We start from the raw sequence: 20843 nt of genomic DNA, 5'->3' as shown, positions 1-20843 counted from the left end.
AAATTAACGAAAACCTTCATCTCTGCCCAACTGAAGGTCAATAACGCAGGACACTGTGTTATGAAAAGCTGGAATTACTTTTCTGAATCAAACGCAAATACATAATCGCCAATTATTTGACGGTGAAAATTAGTTAACTTATCTCTCACAATTCTAATTTAATTATCTTGCAAGAAAAGGATCCGTGTGTCAAGCCTGGGCAGCCTCACTTCTTTGAGTAATGCTTTATATATATATTTTAAACAACTCCCTCTCTCTGTGCACACACACACACACACACAAACACACACACACACACACACACACACACACACACACACACACACACACACACACACACACACACACACACACACACACACACACACACACACATACGCGCGCGCAGACAATTTAACTCATCAGCTTGTATTGTTAATACAAGGATAAAATTAACTAACTCAGTTCTATAACTGAACACTGGTTCTGTTTAAATCAAGGATCAAAACATGTACACAGTCCAGCCTAGCAACATAACTACAACAGCCAATATTCACATACTAATAAACACAGTAGGCATCCATCAGTCTCAGGAGACTATGGAATTGGGCTCTGGAGTGGCCTCACAAGGGTGCAAAGCCAGGGTAGGTTGATATGGAGGAGAAGCTGTTACCCAGGCAGCAGGTCCTCCCCCCTCCACGGTGCCGAAAGTCCCCAATGTAAAGCCGAACGCCAATACGATTGGCTCCAGCTCCGTCGCGGGGAACTGTGAGCTCCGGGGTTGACCTCGAAGTTGGTGAAAAAGGGCACAGGGACCTCCAAACCCGGAGACCGCCGGGGACGGGGCCGGACAAGAACCACCCCAACAAGGGTAAAAACGACCTCAGCCTCCTGAAGCAGAGCCTAGCCCGCACGAGCTCCAGGATGTGGACGTTCCGGTGCCGCACCAATGGGTTCCAGACAGAGATTGTCACAGCCCCCTTTCACCCGAGGCCGGCTTCCTTGAAGACCAAGCAGAAGGAATAGTGATAATTATTAAAGTGATTGATTAATTGATTGAAGAGTGTTTAATTATTAAATTAATCACTCTTAATTATTAAATTCATATCACTAATTATTAAATTAATTAAAGTGATTAATTATTAAATAAGTAATCACGTATATATATATATATATATATATATATATATATATATATATATATATATATATATATATATATATATATATATATATATATAAATATATATATATATATATATATATATATATATATATATATATATGTCGTACCTATTAGCCAGAACTCACTTCTATGCCTACTATTCAAGGCCCAATTTGACTAATAAGCCAAGTTTTCATGAATTAGTATATTTTCTCTAATTTTTTTCTTATGAAATTATAAAGCTACCCATTTCATTACGTGTGAGGTCAATTTTTTTTTATTGGAGTTAAAATTAATGTAGATATATGACCGAACCTAACCAACCCTACCTAACCTAACCTAACCTATCTTTATCGGTTAGGTTAGGTTAGGTAGCCGAAAACGTTAGGTTAGGTTAGGTTAGGTAGGTTAGGTAGTCGAAAAACAATTAATTCATGAAAACTTGGCTTATTAGGCAAATCGGGCCTTGAATAGTAGGCATAGAAGTGCGTTCTGGCTACTAGGTACGACATATATATATATATATATATATATATATATATATATATATATATATATATATATATATATATATATATATATATATATATATATGAATGCGGTCATATTCAATGAAACATATATATATATATATATATATATATATATATATATATATATATATATATATATATATATATATATATATATATATATATATATATATATATATATTTATATATATATATATATATATAACTAACTATAACTATATATATATATATATATATATATATATATATATATATATATATATATATTATATATATATATATATATATATATATATATATATATATATATATATATATATATATAATATATTTACACTTTTTTATATAATTTATATAATTTTTTATATAAATTATATATATATATATAATATATATTTATATATATATATATATTTATATATATATATATATATATATATATATATATATATATATATATATATATATATGTTTCATTGAATATGACCGCATATTCTGTATTTATTATTTTCTGGTTTAGGGCTTCTATCCCTCTAACTATTTTCTTAGCATCAGGGCTTAATTGAAATAGGAGTTCTCCAAAACTCATTTTCGTACTTTTAAGGTGAAGAAAAGAAGTGATTTACTATTTACTCTACCCACCAAGAAAGTAAGGACAAGACAAGAACATATCGATGCCAACACAGAAGACAATGTCCTACATAATAGGCCAATTACACTGGATTAATCTTTGTGTTTAGATAGGAGCTGCCTCGTATGGGCCAATAAGCCTTCTGCAGCCTCTATGTTTCACCTCACATTTATCCCTTATGTATCCCCCCATGTTTTCACCTTTATTGTATTATCACCTGACCCAGTGCGAGTATAAAATCAACTAGCATTGTAAGATCTGTTCACTTGAGAATGAACCATGGAGGTTCGAAACGTTGTGCAAATTATATAAAAAAGTGTAAATACACTCTATAGTAAATCACTTCTTTTCTTCACCTTAAAAGTACGAAAATGAGTTTTGGAGAACTCCTATTTCAATTAAGCCCTGATGCTAAGAAAATAGTTAGAGGGATAGAAGCCCTAAACCAGAAAATAATAAATACAGAATATGCGGTCATATTCAATGAAACATGTTTGAAAGAAAACCTGCTGCCAGTATACACCAATATATATATATATATATATATATATATATATATATATATATATATATATATATATATATATATATATATATATATATATATATATATATATATATATATATATATATATATATATATATATTAGTATATTTTGGTAGCAGTCTTTCCTGTAGACATATATTATTAAATATGACCGAAAAAGTAAGATTAATAATTCTAACACGAATTTTCTCAATCTTTCGTACATTACGCTTCACTGTTGGAGGTAAATCAAAAATCACTTCTCCAAAATTCATTTTTATTTCTAGTCTGACGCGACACGGGCGCGTTTCGTAAAACTTATTACATTTTCAAAGACTTCACAAATACACAACTGATTAGAACTTACGTCTCTCTGATATTATATCTACATTTGAGTGAGGTGGGAAGGGTGATGTGGCATTAACACAAGACAGAACTGGAGGGGATATTAATAGGGTATTAAAAGTATCAACACAAGACAGAACAGAAACAATGGGTATTGAATAGAAGTGTTTGTAGAAAGCCTATTGGTCCATATTTCTTGATGCTTCTATATTGGAGCGGAGTCTTGAGGTGGGTAGAATATAGTTGTGCAATAATTGGCTGTTGATTGCTGGTGTTGACTTCTTGATGTGAAGTGCCTCGCAAACGTCAAGCCGCCTGCTATCGCTGTATATATCGATGATTTCTGTGATGTTTACTAGGATTTCTCTGGCGATGGTTTGGTTATGGGAAGAGATTATATGTTCCTTAATGGAGCCCTGTTGCTTATGCATCGTTAAACGCCTAGAAAGAGATGTTGTTGTCTTGCCTATATACTGGGTTTTTTGGAGCTTACAGTCCCCAAGTGGGCATTTGAAGGCATAGACGACGTTAGTCTCTTTTAAAGCGTTCTGTTTTGTGTCTGGAGAGTTTCTCATGAGTAGGCTGGCCGTTTTTCTGGTTTTATAGTAAATCGTCAGTTGTATCCTCTGATTTTTGTATGTAGGGATAACGTTTCTATTAACAATATCTTTCAGGACCCTTTCCTCCGTTTTATGAGCTGTGGAAAAGAAGTTCCTGTAAAATAGTCTAATAGGGGGTATAGGTGTTGTGTTAGTTGTCTCTTCAGAGGTTGCATGGCTTTTCACTTTCCTTCTTATGATGTCTTCGATGAAATCGAAATCATCAGAAATCATCGATAGATACAGCGATAGCAGGCGGCTTGACGTTTGCGAGGCACTACACATCAAGAAGTCAACACCAGCAATCAACAGCCAATTATTGCACAACTATATTCTACCCACCTCAAGACTCCGCTCCAATATAGAAGCATCAAGAAATATGGACCAATAGGCTTTCTACAAACACTTCTATTCAATACCCATTGTTTCTGTTCTGTCTTGTGTTGATACTTTTAATACCCTATTAATATCCCCTCCTGTTCTGTCTTGTGTTAATGCCACATCACCCTTCCCACCTCACTCAAATGTAGATATAATATCAGAGAGACGTAAGTTCTAATCAGTTGTGTATTTGTGAAGTCTTTGAAAATGTAATAAGTTTTACGAAACGCGCCCGTGTCGCGTCAGACTAGAAATAAAAATGAATTTTGGAGAAGTGATTTTTGATTTACCTCCAACAGTGAAGCGTAATGTACGAAAGATTGAGAAAATTCGTGTTAGAATTATTAATCTTACATTTTCGGTCATATTTAATAATATATATATATATATATATATATATATATATATATATATATATATATATATATATATATATATATATATATATATATATATATATATTTTAGATGTGAATGTGAGTGTATATATAATAAATTCCTACATCTACTTCATATACAACCCTAATTTTCTAATATTCTTCCGTTCAATAGTCATCACATGCACAAGATTTCGGCTTCCAGCGCATGCAAGGATGAAACAACTGTCTGTGGTACCAACTTACGCAACAGTCTAGAGATGGAAAACATCATGACTGCGTCAGATAACATGAGCAAAGGTCGAGAGCTGTTGCCGAAGCATGACACGACCGCCATGTCCTAATTATTGCCAGTGTTATCTAATGCCCGAAAGATACTGAAAAGCAGCGAGTTCCATTCTGATAATTGCTGCTTAAAGTGTTGGTGGAGTTAGTAGCTCTTTAGTCACGTATATATATACACTTTAAATCTTCAGTGTTTTGTGGGTTACCTGGTTGCCGAGAGGACAGGATTCTGTCTATACACACACGTTTTATTATAAACCATGTTACTTCTACAGACCAACTGGGCAGTATCCAACTGGGTAGCAGCAGGACGAAAACCTTCACCCTCAAGTCCGTCAAAGCGCGACCCCAGCCTCATATTACCTAGTTAATGGGCGAGACACCACTCCTGGCGGTTGTGGGAGTACTCACCTTGTCAGTCGCTGGCATTAGTCTCATAGACCACAGTGCACTAAATTGCAGTTCCTCGTTAGCCGTCCATCTTATCAGCATCAAAGTAAGTTAGCTGTTGTGTGTGTGTGTTGCACATCTCTTCCGTGGTGAACATGCTCTACTACCCACCTCTGTGTTTTTAGATGTGTTTAAAAATATCCATAACGAAATTTGTTTAAACAAAGGAGCACAATAATCGTCTCTCGGGTCTCCAGGATGGTTCCGAAGGGCTCGTTCACTGTCAATCTTCTCTCATATCTCACTCACTTGTGGTCAACCTCACTTCGATTTTATTATTAATCTTTGATCCTAACTTGGGATATTTCCAAAGCATCAAAAAGATGCAGGCGATGAGTCACAATAACGTGGCTAAAGTATATTGACCAGACCACGCACTAGAAGGTGAGGGGACGACGATGTTTCGGTCCGTACTGAACCATTCTCAAGTCGATTGAGACTTGAGAATGGTCCAGGACGGACCGAAACGTCGTCGTCCCTTCACCTTCTAGTGTGTGGTCTGGTCAACATCAAAAAGATGATGATGCAAATATTTATTTGCCAAGCTTCCCCCTTTCTTTCCACTTTCTCTATTTTCAAAGATCTCCAGCTTCCTCACAAATAAATCGATGTGGCTACATATACTTCTTTTAACCATTTCTCCACTAACTCCTGCATCCCACAAGGTACTCCTTTAACGCCTTCTTTTGTAATTTAATTGTTTACTCGTTTATTTATAATAAAACACCTATATTGTCTTTGGCAAGCAATAGAGGAAGGAATGAAATGAGAAAACTCTAAGCCAGTTTGACTGTATAACACCTGAACGAGATATGAGTTAGGAGATGGTATAGGAGGAACGAGTTGAAAAGAACTGTGATGTAATGGTTCACTGTACATCATACTTCCTTGCAGTAAAGTAGATGATATAGTCTAATAGTATGAAGTGAGTGTATCAGTTTGTCTGACTTTCGAGTGTTTCAATTAACTGATAACAGTCATATTTATCAAATTAATATGTGTTCTTTAACATAATAATTCGCATTATATACAAATAATATAATTTATTGGCTTTAACGCTTCTTTAACTGCTGTGACAACAAAATTTGCGATTGCATTATTTGTAATGATAAAGTGTTTGAACCAGGTGGTGCAGTCTGTTGCTCAGCTTGGAAGGTATTCTCTATCGGTCACAAGTATTGGACCTTCAGTGAGGGAGTGTAGTAATGTGGCACCACGTTCACGGTGGCTGTGTATTGCATTATGTATAACCATTTCCTGCCAGGGTGTATGTACGTTAAATTTATTCCTTGTTGTATGTGTGAATGCCGGTGAATATATGCTCATTTTCGCTAATTTAGCATATATATCACTTTCCGTCCGAAGGAATGTATGTGCTAATTTCCACAAATGGTGTGTATACCTATTTCCATGGGCCTAGGTACCTCCACTGTTTGGGTATTTAGTCATGTGTATGGTCTAAGGCTGTCAACTTTCCTCTTTCGCCAGCTCACCTGCTGCATAATTTCCTAAATTATTCAACAAGTAAAATTATACAAATGAAGAAAAAATAACCATTAAGTTGAACTATGATTTAATATCATAAAATTTAGTTCATATAACATCCATCTGATATCCTTAATAATATTCATAATTATCACATTAACATGTGTAAATTAAAGGAGTTCAGTAATAATACACACTCTCGGCAAAATTATTAAACACCACATTGACTGCTAGCTTACTGTTGCAACAAAAACATTTACATGAATAAATATCCAACAAAACAGCATGCTACTTTCTCATTACATGTATACACGTAAGTCACACAATTTTGGTATTAATCAAATCCTATACAACTTATGTATTCACCTAGTTGTGCTTGAGGGGGATGAGCTCTGCCTTTTCGGCCCGCTTCTCAACTGTCAATCAATCAACTGTTACTAATTACTGTCTAGCATTTTACACACACACACACACACACACACCACACACACACACACACACACACACACACACACACTTTCAAGAAGCAGCCTGTAGCAGATGTCTAACTCCCAGGTACCTATTTTCTGCTAGGTAACAGACCTATCAGGGTGAAGGAAACTCTGCCCATGTGTGTTCTCAGGCGCCGGGAATCGAACCCCGGTCAACAGGACTACGTATCCAGTGTGCTGTCCACTCAGCCACCAGCGCCTGGGTTAAATTAATTATGTATGCACGCAACCCCACCCATTTCACGTATAATTTTATCATCACACCTTACAAGTATAAATGTGCACATATAATCCTTTACAATTCATAAACAGATACATTCTCAACTCAATTAATGTTAAGATTTATCCCCACACAATTAATGTATGCATATATCCCCACATAATTAATGCATGCGTATATCCCCACGCAGTTAATGTATACATGTAACCCCTCACCTAATTCATGTATGTATTAATTCAAACATAATTCGTGAATACATGTATCACTGCACCATTTATTTATATATGTTTATTTTTATGTTAAAATAACCTACTTATTTAATTTATATTTTCTAAATACATCATTTGTGTATTCACAGTGGCGAGTGCAGGAGACGCAGGAGCTGCCAGACCGCAGGACAACATAACAAATGCTTACGTGAAGGCGGCGCTGACGGCGGACAAGGGCAGCGAGGCCGACCTCGTCTCCTGGAGCGTTAAAGACTTTACCCTCAAAGGCGACAACTACGCCACCATCGTCACCAGCGTCAGCGTCAAGTTCTCACTGGCAGGGAGGGAGTCGACGTCCTCCTATGTGATTAAACTCAAACCCCAAATGCCTCCTGGTGAAGTTTTATCCGCGTTTTTTGCAGCAATTTTTAAGAAAGAAGCAGAATTTTTCCAGGAAATCCTTCCACTACTCAACGCTGAACTAACGACGCTAGGACTCGACTGTTTACGGATAGCGAAATGGTTCTACACTTCATTAAAAAAGGACGAAGAGATGATTTTCCTGGAGGACCTCCGCTCACTTGGGTTTAAAATGCTGGACTGCAAGAAGGGAATGGACGTGGCCCACGCCACCCTCGTCCTGCAGGAGCTGGCCAGACTCCATGCCGCCTCCCTCCTGCTGAAGGCCACGGCACCCGAACAAGACCTGGCAGACAGGTTCACACACATTAAAGTTGACTTTATGAGTTTCCCGGAAAACGTTAAAAAACATTTCAGTGATATGATTTCTACCTATATGCAGTGTAGTAGTGAATTATTACACAACAAGGAAGGCTATGAGGGAGCAGAGCAGTGGCTCGACAAATATAAGACCAATTGCATGGATCTTCTTGAGCTCCAGCTCGCTAGAAATTCCAAGTTCGACGTCTTATGCCATGGAGACTGCTGGATCAACAATACGCTCTTCAGGTGAGTGGAAATCGAGTTGTTGACATGTTTATTATTCAATTATTATCTGTGACTGATTCTCCATTTCGCTTGTATAAAATTAGGAGTAATATCACGACTCTTGTATAGGCTTCAGATATTGACCATCCGACTAGTCGCCTCTGGCCGTATCAATAAATCGTTTCCAAAATGCTATCGGACTTTTGTCCTTGAAGCTATCGTGATTGGATGGCGAATTTCCTTAGTAAAATCCAGTTTAAGGCTAAAAGCAATATACTTTTAGGAATATGTCAACTTGAAGAATTTTTCACTAGGTACAATGGTCAACACCGTTTCAGAAGATCTGTTTTTGAAGAGGCTCGTTATGGGTTAGTAGCAGGTGACCGTAAATATTTAATGAGGAAGTGTTACATGTGATCTTGAATTAATGGTAAATTCCATGTTTATCTAAATACATTACTAAATATAATATAAGGGGAAATCACCTTACCTAATTGTTATTGAAATGCTAACAGTCGCACAGATGACCATACGGGCACAGTGAATGGTGAAATAATTCCCGTTGAACTTGACTTCTTCGTGCTGAACGGTTTTCTACAGTCTTACAATTAGCAGTGTTGCCTCTGGTAACACTTCAGAAGATGTACGACACATACGTTTCTTGAATTTAGGTTTCAGGGAACATATGACATATACAATAATGATTTCCCTTTTTGGATGTCAAGGTTTAGAACTCTAGATCGTGCAGCTCTCTTCTACGTGCTCACTATATGTCAAGAATGAAAAAGGAAAAATTATTCCTTCAAAATCTAAAAGTTATATCGATTGATTTTGTGCTTGCATTACCTGAAACAAATTAACTAAATGCAACAGTCTCGTTGTCTCGAATTTATAGCATAAACAAGTAGGCTCAGTTAATAGTTCTATTACACCAACGTTTCTGTTTAAATATTTACACAGCTCCTATAATTAGGAAAATACGATTTTTTTTTTATATAATAAGATTTACCTTAATTTGCTCTGCAATTACAGGTATAACGAGGACGGTGTTCCCGTTGAGGTGATGCTCCTTGACCTCCAGTTGAGCCGTGTGGCCTCCCCGGCCACCGACCTCAACTACCTCCTCTACACCGGCCTCCACGGCAATGACAGGAAGGCCAACTGGCGAGACTTCCTCTCCTCCTACTACGACACCTTCCGGGGTGTGATGGAGGCCGGTGGAAGGAACATGCCTTTCACCCTGGAGGAGCTCCATCAGGAGTACAGAGACAAGATGGAATACGGAATCATCTTCGCTACATTTTTTCTACCGGTGTTACAAGGCGAGAGGGAAGATGCGCCTGATGTAATCAACATGAAGAAAGAAAATATGCCAAACTTACTGGAACAGACACGACAAGTTACTAGTAATATGATGGAAAATAATCCAGATTTTCGATCTCGGTTCCTCGCCCTGTTTGATGACCTGAATCATCGGGAGCCAAGATGTCACTAGCATTGTTTAGCAAGCAGAAACAAACATATAATTAAAATTTACTAAAGTTAAATATTTGTTTGCTTTCCTGATATATCCCACATGCAGAAATTAACGAAGACCTTCATCTCTGCCAACTAATGAAGGTTAATAACGCAGGACACTGTGTTATGAAAAGCTGGAATGACTTCTCTGAATCAAACGCAAATACATAATCACCAATTATATGACGGTGAAAATTAGTTAACTTATCTCTCACAATTGTAATTTAATTTTCTTCAAAAGAGGGATCCATGGGTTATGCCTGGGCAGCCTCACTCCTTTTAATAATGCTTTATATATTTATCACAAACAATTCCATCTCTCTGCTCGTTCGGGTGCACACACACACACACACACACACACACACACACACACACACACACACACACACACACACACACACACACACACACACACACACACCACTCTGGGTGTGTACTAGATAGTAGGAGTAACTCAAAGATTGCGAGAGATATATTACAACAGTATTAAATCACAAATATTGAATATACTCTTCGATAACGATTACGTAACAACGGTTGATAGTATAGTGTCAACAACTAGGAAGACACTTAAATGGAATTTGTTAATTTACTTAACTGTACCTTTAAACGAAATGGTATATAGAGACTATAAGAGAAAGATAAACGAACATATTATTTGGCCCTGTTTGCAGGGTTGCCAGTGGTTAGAATTTGTGTCTCTGCAATTGTTGTCAACTTGCACTATGTTGCAAGAACTGTTTCCTGCTTCAGTAGAGGAAGTAGCCTCAAATGTTCATCTTCTCATCATCAAGTTGCAAACTAGGACACAGTTGAGCAGGAAATAATAAAAATATAGGTAGAGAAGACAGACAGGCACCATAAAGAGCTACCCCCTGGAGTTAGCTTCAGAAGCGGACGGGGCCAGTTGACGGGTGTGGACGGTAAGGGACGGAACACCTCCCTGCTGTCTCGTGCGGTACACCTAATATTCACTTCTTTGTGTTGCTTCATTCTCTTCATCATCCAGGCCATTGAGAAGACAAGAACTGTCCTTCGACCGTCGGTCGACGCATCTTAGTAGTAAGCTATTTGATCTCAATAACAATATAGTGTTCTGCCTCTATTCGATTTCAGTTAGTGAACAACGTTGTTTGCTAAGGATATTCTTAACCTGTTGTGGTTAGTGAAAAGTTGGGAAGATGTAGAAAATTGGGGGCTACGACGCCAAATTTACCTGGCAAATTTCGTAACTACCTTGATATGTTTTACACATAATACATTAGAATTTGCAGAGGAATAGTACAAAGTACCATAACAGGTGATTGCTTATAAGGATTGGTCAGTCTCCCAGCTCAATAACTGTGATCAATGAAGGACCAATCCCTGGAAACTGACATGGTGCATTTGTAACACCATAATTGGTTTTATTTATTATTTCACATACAACGAGAGTTCAGTCACACAGGATATTAGTGGCACCAGGGTGTCGACCCTAAGCAATTATAAAGTTACACCTTTCCAGACATAATGTGAAGTATGTTCTTAAAGCACTCAATACCTCGAATTGACTTGTATTATGCACTGTTGACTTGTGTTTAGGCAACAGTGCATAAATCATTATTATATAATTTTTCCCTGCAAATATGGGTGAGACCCCAAGCATATGGCCTCACACACATAACCAAACAAATATCTTCTGTATATATCATTTCATTTATCTTCTGTTGACAAAGACAACTTTATCCTCCTCTTTTGACCTTTAAACTCTCTGATCGATCCTGAATATTAAGTTAGGTTTGCCTTATTACTATATATGATCCAAGAATACTCGAACTTAGGATTTGCCAGTAAAATCTGTAAGAATTTTCATTATGTATGCGAGATACTAGAGACTTAAAGTTCATGCAAAGGTGATGGTCGTTTAAATCTGAATGATTTCGATGTAATAGGAATGGAGCGTGCATTTGGCAGGATTTTAGTTTAGCGTATAGTCCTCCACCTAAAAAATGACGGTCATCTATGGGGGATCCGACTGTAGAATTTAATATAGCATAGTTATATCTAATGCTCCTATTATTGCGTTTTGTTATTGAGTTCAAAGATGTTATTACATTTGTGTAAGAAGTATTATATATTTTCCTCCATAGTGGCGAGTGCAGGAGACGCAGAAGCTGCCAGACCGCAGGAGAACATAACAGAGGCTCACGTGAAGGCGGCACTGACGGCGGACAAGGGCAGCGAGGCCGACCTCGTCTCTTGGAGCGTTAAGGACTTTACAAACAAGGGCGACAACTACGCCACCGTCGTCACCAGCGTCAGTGTAAAGTTCTCCCTGGCAGGGCAGGAGCAGACTACCTCTTATGCGGTCAAACTCAATCCTAACCGAGCTGTTGAACTCGGCATGTCAGATTTTTTATCAGCAATATTCAAGAAAGAATCAGAATTTTTCCAAGACATACTTCCTCTACTAAACGCTGAGCTGACGGTCAATGGTCGTCAAGGTTTAAGAGTAGCGAAGTGGTTTTACACATCATTTGAAAAAGACAAAGAAATGATTTTCCTGGAGGACCTCCGCTTACGTGGGTTTAAAATGTTGGACAGCAAGAAGGGAATGGACTTGGCCCACGCCACCCTCGTCCTGCAGGAGCTGGGCAAACTCCACGCCGCCTCCCTTCTGCTGAAGGCCACGGCACCTGAGCAAGACCTGGCAGACAGGTTCACACATATTAAAGTTGACTGGATGAGTTTCCCAGATATTGCTAAAAAAATGTTTAATGATATGTTTTCTGGCCCCATGGCGGCGGGTGAGGAGATGCTGCGTGATATAGAAGGCTACGAGGTAGCAGCACAGTGGCTGGCGAAACACAACAACAATTTCGCTGATATTCTCCTGCGCCACCTAGACAGAAATCCCAAGTTTGACGTCATATGCCATGGTGACTGCTGGAACAACAATTTACTCTTCAGGTAATTGGAAATCGAGATGCTGACTCTATTATATTTAAAGTATGGAGATTCTACAAAACTAATTAGTTATAACTGCTCCAGGCTAGTTTTGGACTGGTCTCCACGCTGGTCCGGACTGCACTATATACTTGAAGTCTCTTTAACTCAGGTGGATGATGAACTTCAATCTCAAATTCAAAATCTTACCTCATCAAAACTAACCGAAGTTCAAACATACAAATATTATATACTATATATATATATATATATATATATATATATATATATATATATATATATATATATATATATATATATATATATATATATATATATATATATATATATATATTATTAAATATGACCGAAAAAGTAAGATTAACAATTCTAACACGAATTTTCTGAATCTTTCGTACATTACGCTTCACTGTTGGAGGTAAATCAAAAATCACTTCTCCAAAATTCATTTTTATTTCTAGTCTGACGCGACACGGGCGCGTTTCGTAAAACTTATTACATTTTCAAAGACTTCACAAATACACAACTGATTAGAACTTACGTATCTCTGATTTTATATCTACATTTGAGTGAGGTGGGAGGGGTGATGTGGCATTAACACAAGACAGAACAAGAGGGGATATTAATAGGGTATTAAAAGTATCAACACAAGACAGAACAGAAACAATGGGTATTGAATAGAAGTGTTTGTAGAAAGCCTATTGGTCCATATTTCTTGATGCTTCTATATTGGAGCGGAGTCTTGAGGTGGGTTGAGGTGAGTTGTGCAATAATTGGTTGTTGATTCCAGCAATCAACAGCCAATTATTGCACAACTATATTCTACCCACCTCAAGACTCCGCTCCAATATAGAAGCATCAAGAAATATGGACCAATAGGCTTTCTACAAACACTTCTATTCAATACCCATTGTTTCTGTTCTGTCTTGTGTTGATACTTTTAATACCCTATTAATATCCCCTCTTGTTCTGTCTTGTGTTAATGCCACATCACCCCTCCCACCTCACTCAAATGTAGATATAAAATCAGAGATACGTAAGTTCTAATCAGTTGTGTATTTGTGAAGTCTTTGAAAATGTAATAAGTTTTACGAAACGCGCCCGTGTCGTGTCAGACTAGAAATAAAAATGAATTTTGGAGAAGTGATTTTTGATTTACCTCCAACAGTGAAGCGTAATGTACGAAAGATTGAGAAAATTCGTGTTAGAATTATTAATCTTACTTTTTCGGTCATATTTAATAATATATGTCTACAGGAAAGACTGCTACCAAAATATACTAATATATATATATATATATATATATATATATATATATATATATATATATATATATATATATATATATATATATATATATATATATATATATATATATATATATATATATATGTAGACGAGGAGTCACAATAACGTGGCTGAAATATGTTGACCAAACCACACACAAGAAAATGGTCCAAGACAGACCATGATGGAAAAGAATCACATTCGACTTGAGAATGGTCCAGGACGGACCGAAACGTAGTCGTCCCTTCATTTTCTAGTGTGTGGTTTTGTCTACATACATACAGACATACATACATACATACATACATACATACATACATACATACATACATACATACATACATACATACATACATACATACATAAATACGTACTTTTATGAACTGTTGACTTGTGTTTAGGCAACAGTGCATAAATAATTAATTTATAATAACAGTGCACAACTCATCATTACTATAACAGGTACAACGAGGATGGTGACCCCGTTGAGGTGATGCTCCTTGACCTCCAACTGAATCGTGTAGCCTCCCCGGCCACCGACCTCAACTACCTCCTCTACACCGGCCTCCATGGAGACATCAGGAAGGCCAACTGGCGGGACTTGCTTTCCTTCTACTACGACACCTTCCGGGGTGTGATGGAGGCCGGGGGGAGGGACATGCCCTTCACCCTGGAGGAGCTCCATCAGGAGTATAGAGACAAGATGGATTACGGTCTGCTCTTCGCTACAATGTCGGTAACGATTCAGATGGGCAAGGCTGAAGATTCACCTGATATAATCAACATAAAGGAAGAAGATGTCCCGAAGATGTTCGAAGATAGTCGTCAGAACACAATAAAAATGATGGAAAATAATCAAATCTTTCGATCTCGGTTCCTTGCTGTCTTTGTCGACCTGATTCAGCCGTAAGCCATCGGGTCGTAGTGTCCAGTGAGGTAATAAAATGTGTTTAAAATAAATCGAGTTTTTTGCCTGATGAGACATTTTTGGCCTTATGTGGCATATATATATATATATATATATATATATATATATATATATATATATATATATATATATATATATATATATATATATATATACAGGAAATTCAGGAAAACATTCAGGAAAATAGCCAAATAGGCAGTCAGGTTGACAGGAAGGCAAGATGGTAGGCCGGGAGACAGGCAGGCAGGCAGACATAGCGGCAAGAGATATGGATGGCAGGTCATCAGGAAAGTAGGCAGACTGGTAGAACGGCCAGCTACCAGCATGACAATCAGGGAGGTACGTTTGCAAAAGGGCAAGCAGGTTGACAAATCAATCACAGGCAGGCAGGCAGACTGAGAGACAAGATGGCTGACTGACAGGCAAGACGGCAGGCTAGAAGGATGACAGGCAGGTTGACATGATAGCAGATAGTCTGACAGGCAGGACGGCAGGCGGGACGTAAGCTAGGCTGGCAGGAAGGCTGACACATTGGCAAACAGGCTGTGAGGCACGCTGGTATGATGGCAGGCAGGCTGTCATGACGGAAGACAGGCTAGCAACGCGGCAGGTAAGATAGCAGGAAGGCTGCTAGGTTGGCTGGCAGGAGGGCAACACGGCAAGTAAGCTTTGGGGAAGGCAGGCAGGCTGGCAGGAGGGAAGGCAGGTTGGCATGATTAGCCGAATAAATATGTTTCTAGATATATCCAACATGCAGTAATTAACGAAGACCTTCATCTCTGCCCATTACTGAAGTTCAATAACTCAGGACACTGTGATATGATGAGCTAGAATGACTTTTCTGAATCAAACGGAAATACGTAATCGCCAATTATCAGACGGTGAAAATTAGTTAACTTATCTCTCGCAATTCTAATTTAATTTTCTTGCAAGAGAAAGATCCATGGGTCAAGTCTGGGCTGTCTCACTCCTATTAATAATGCTTTATATGTATATCTTAAACAACTCTCTGCTCGGGCGGGTGCACACACACACACACACACACACATGCACCACTCTGTGTGTACCAGATAGTAGGAGTAACTCAAAAATTACGAGAGATATATTACAACAGTATTAAATCACAAATATTAAATAAACTCTTCGATAACGACAACGTAACAACGGTTGATAGCATTGTGTCAACAACTAGGAAGACACTTTAATGTGAATTTGTTAATTTACTTAACTGTACCTTTAAACGAAATGTTGTAATGAGTCTATAAGAGAAAGATAAACGAACATATTATTTGGCCCTGTTTGGAGGGTTGCCAGTGGTTAGAATTTGTGTCCCTGCAATTGTTGTCAACTTCCACCATATTGCAAGAACTGTTTCCTGCTTCAGTAAGATGAAAGGGAAGTAAACTGAAATGTTCATCTTCTCTTCCTCAAGTTGCAAACAAGGACACAGTTGAGCAGGAAATAATAAAAATATAGGTAGGGAAGACAGACAGGCACCCTTAGGAGATACCCTCTGGAATTTGTTCAGAAGCGGACGGGGCCAGTTGACGGGTGTGAACGATAAGGGCCGGAACACCTCTCTACTGTCTCGTGTGGTACACCTAATATTCACTACTTTGTGTTGCTACACTTCTCTTCATCCACCAGGCCATTAAAAAGACAAGAACTGTCCTTCGACCGTCGGTCGACGCATCTTAGTAGTAAGTTGTTTGGTGTCAATAACATTATAGTGTTCTGCAAATTCAGGTAATTTTATTACATATTCAGTTTAGTCCAAAGTACACAGACGTGTCTGTATTCGATTTCTGTTAGTGAACAACATTGTTCGCTAATAATATTCTTAACCAGCTGGGGTTCGTGGAAAGTTGTGTAGATTAATACAATTGACTGCTACGACGCTATATATGCTGGGCAAGTTTAGTAACTACCTTAATGTATTTTTGTACATTAGAATTTGCCGTGGAAATGGTCTGGGGTACGGGATAAACATAGACTGGTCAGGGCGGCCATAATTAAAAGGGGAACAGCGTGCCAGGATCTTATTCAGACCCCCACAACGAAAGGGTTACATGAGTGAAGAGATGAGAAGATGGATGGATAGATGAATATATAGATGGATAAATAGAGGGATAGATGGATAGACTGGTAGTTGAACAGATAGATAGATATATAAAGGAATGGATAGGTAGACAGACAAATGGAGAGATGGCTTGATAGATGGATCGATGGATAGACAGACGGATGGATAGACGGATTGATAGATAGGAGGATAGATAAATAGACAGATAAATGGAGGATTAGATTGATGGACAGATGTGATACAGACAGACCCGAGCAACACCGGATACACCCCATCGTACACAGTACCATAACAAGTGATCGCTTATAAGGATTGGTCAGTCTCCCAGCTCAATAACTGAGATCAATGGATAACCAATCCCTCGGAAACTCACATGGTGCATTTTGAGCATAATTTATCATCAAAACCTGGTTCATCAGTGCTCGGGCCACACTGAAACTACAATTGTGAGAGAACCTGAATGGTTTCCATGCCATAAATCACTAAGAACTCTCTGGCCCGACCAGGGATCGAACCTGCATCTCCAGGGCTCACCCCCTGGCCTACACATAACCATAACACTTAACCAGCAATTGCCTATATGGATGTAGGCTCAGCACAGCCCGAAAATAAATTATTATAATCACGAAAAACTCCACGGGAAACACCATACATATCACACAACAAATATCAGATGGGAAAGAGCTATTAATAAATGCTATTATTTCTTAATGCACTCAATTTAAGCATACCTCGAAATCATTTTATCGGCAAATATTGGTGAATCCCCAAGCATCTGGTCTCACATACATAACCAAACATTCTCTTTTGTAGATACAGACAGCTTTAGCCACCTTTTCTGACTTTTGTACTCTCTGAACGTTCCTGAAAAATAAGTTAGTTTTCCTTATTACTATATATGAACCAAAAATACTTGAAGTTAGGGTTTGCCAGTAAAACCTGTGAGAATTTCATTATGTATGCGAGACACTAGAGGCCTAAAAATCGTTCAAAAGTGATGATCAATTAATTCTGAATGATTTCGATGTAACAAGAATGGAGAGTGCATGCGGGTTGATTTTAGTTTAGTGTATAATAATCTACTTCCATTTTCTACCTGAGAATGACGGTCATCAATGGAGGATAGCATTGTAGAATTCAATATATCTTTGTTACATTTAATTTTTATATTATTGCGTTTTGTTATTGAGTTCCAGGATGATATGGCCGGTGTGTATGAAGAAATATATTTTTCTTCCATAGTGGCGAGTGCAAGAGATGCAGGAGCTGCCAGACCGCAGGACAACATAACAGAGGCTCACGTGAAAGCGGCGCTGACGGCGGACAAGGGCAGCGAGGCCGACCTCGTCTCGTGGAGCGTTAAAGACTTTACAAACAAGGGTGACAACTACGCCACCATCGTCACCAGCGTCAATGTCAAGTTCTCCCTGGCAGGGCAGGAGCAAACTACCTCTTATGTGGTCAAGCTCAATCCTAAAAGAACTGTTGAGCTCGGAATGTCAGAATTTTATTTTTCAATATTCAAGAAAGAATCAGAATTTTTCCAAGAAATTCTTCCCCTACTGAACGTTGAGCTGACGGTCCGAGGTCTTCAAGGCTTAAGAGTAGCGAAGTGGTTTTACACATCACTAGAAAAAGACAAAGAGATGATTTTCCTGGAGGACCTCCGCTCACGTGGGTTTAAATTGTTGGACGGCAAGAAGGGAATGGACGTGGCCCACGCCACCCTCGTCCTGCAGGAGCTGGGCAAACTCCACGCCGCCTCCCTTCTGCTGAAGGCCACGGCACCCAAGCAAGACCTGGCAGACAGGTTCTCACTTATTAAAGTTGACTGGACGAGTTTTCCGGATATTGTTAAAAACCTTTTTAATAATATGTGTTCTGGCCCCATGGCGGCGGGTGAGGAGATACTGCGTGATATAAAAGGCTACGAGGTAGCAGCACAGTGGCTGGCCAAACACAAGAACAATTTCGCTGATCTTCTCTTACGCCAGCTCGGTCAGAAATCCGAAGTTCGACGTCATATGCCATGGTGACTGCTGGAACAACAATTTACTCTTCAGGTGATTGGAAATCAAGATGCTGACTCTTCTATCATTAAAGAATGGAGTCTCTACAAAACTATTTACTTATAACTGCACCAGGCTAGTTTTGGACTGGTCTCCACGCTGGTCAGATCTGCACTATATACTTGTTAGTGAACTACTTGAAGCCTCTCTAATTCAGGGGGATGATGTACTTCAACCTCAAATTCAAAATCTTAATTTATCAAAACTAACCGAAGTTCAAACATAAATATTTGTGTCACTATTGACCCGACCAGGATTCGAATCCCCGCCGCCCAGAACTACCCCATGGCGTGCGGATTACCGTACCGACTAAAACAATGAGTTCATGCAGTCTTTATGTCATACATATGTATTTATAAGTCAAGTATCTAGTTCTCCAAATTGCATACAGTAATACACTATTGCTTTAATACACACATGAGACAAAATAGCCTGATATGTCATCACTGTATATCATCACGTGTATCTCATCACGCCCCTTGTGGATCTGTTCACTTACTATTGCTTTATCTTTAGGTCTTAACTCATTTTTATTATAACAGGTACAGCGAGGATGGTGACCCCGTTGAGGTGATGCTCCTTGACCTCCAGGTGAACCGTGTAGCCTCCCCGGCAACCGACCTCAACTTCTTCCTCTACACCAGCCTCCACGGAGACATCAGGAAGGCCAACTGGCGGGACTTCCTCTCCTCCTACTACGACACCTTCCAGGATGTGATGGAGGCCGGGGGGATTGACATGCCCTTCACCCTAGAGGAGCTCCATCAGGAAGTCAGAGACAAAATGGATTACGGTCTGCTCTTCGGTCCAATGTCGGTAACGATTCAATTGGGCAAAGCAGAAGATTCTCCTGATATAATCAACATGAAGGAAGAAGATTTCCCGAAGATGTTCGAAAAAGGTCGTCAGAACACAATAAGAATGATGGAAAAGAATCAAATCTTTCGATCTCGGTTCCTTGCTATTTTTGTCGACCTGATTCAGCCGTAAGCCATTGGGTCGTAGTGTCCAGTGAGGTAATAAAATGGTTTTAAAATATAACGAGTTTTTTGCCTTATGAGACATTTTTTGCCTTATGTGGCATATATATATATATATATATATATATATATATATATATATATATATATATATATATATATATATATATATATATATATTATATATATATATATATATATATATATATATATATATATATATATATATATATATATATATATGGCGTTTAACGATGCATAAGCAACAGGGCTCCATTAAGGAACATATAATCTCTTCCCACAACCAAATCATCGCCAGAGAAATCCTAGTAAACAACACAGAAATCATCGATAGATACAGCGATAGTAGGCGGCTTGACGTTTGCGAGGCACTACACATCAAGAAGTCAAC

At 38.4% G+C, this 20843-nt stretch overlaps 2 protein-coding genes and 1 non-coding gene across 3 annotated transcripts; all 3 read left to right on the top strand.

Moving 5' to 3' along the window:
* The first annotated feature begins 4947 nt into the window (after positions 1 to 4947).
* LOC123748236 (uncharacterized) lies at positions 4948 to 10170 on the top strand. Its single transcript, XM_045730426.2, has 3 exons — positions 4948 to 5316; positions 7825 to 8644; positions 9656 to 10170. Coding segments are annotated over exons 1-3 (1284 nt in total). The 5' UTR covers positions 4948 to 5315; the 3' UTR covers positions 10119 to 10170.
* An 878-nt stretch (positions 10171 to 11048) lies between these two features.
* Positions 11049 to 15310, top strand: LOC123748242 (uncharacterized). The gene is made up of 3 exons (XM_045730433.2): positions 11049 to 11203; positions 12271 to 13090; positions 14837 to 15310. Coding segments are annotated over exons 1-3 (1269 nt in total). The 5' UTR covers positions 11049 to 11202; the 3' UTR covers positions 15285 to 15310.
* Positions 15311 to 15554: 244 nt separating this feature from the next.
* Positions 15555 to 20492, top strand: LOC123748243 (uncharacterized). Its single transcript, XR_011229259.1, has 3 exons — positions 15555 to 17002; positions 18625 to 19445; positions 19994 to 20492. It is a non-coding gene; the product is annotated as an uncharacterized protein (transcript).
* Positions 20493 to 20843: the final 351 nt, after the last annotated feature.

The sequence above is a fragment of the Procambarus clarkii genome, chromosome 21, assembly GCF_040958095.1.
Source record: "Procambarus clarkii isolate CNS0578487 chromosome 21, FALCON_Pclarkii_2.0, whole genome shotgun sequence".
In the NCBI taxonomy this organism is placed as follows: domain Eukaryota; kingdom Metazoa; phylum Arthropoda; class Malacostraca; order Decapoda; family Cambaridae; genus Procambarus; species Procambarus clarkii.
Note: the sequence above shows the minus strand (reverse complement) of the source record. Positions and strands in the feature narration are given on the sequence as shown.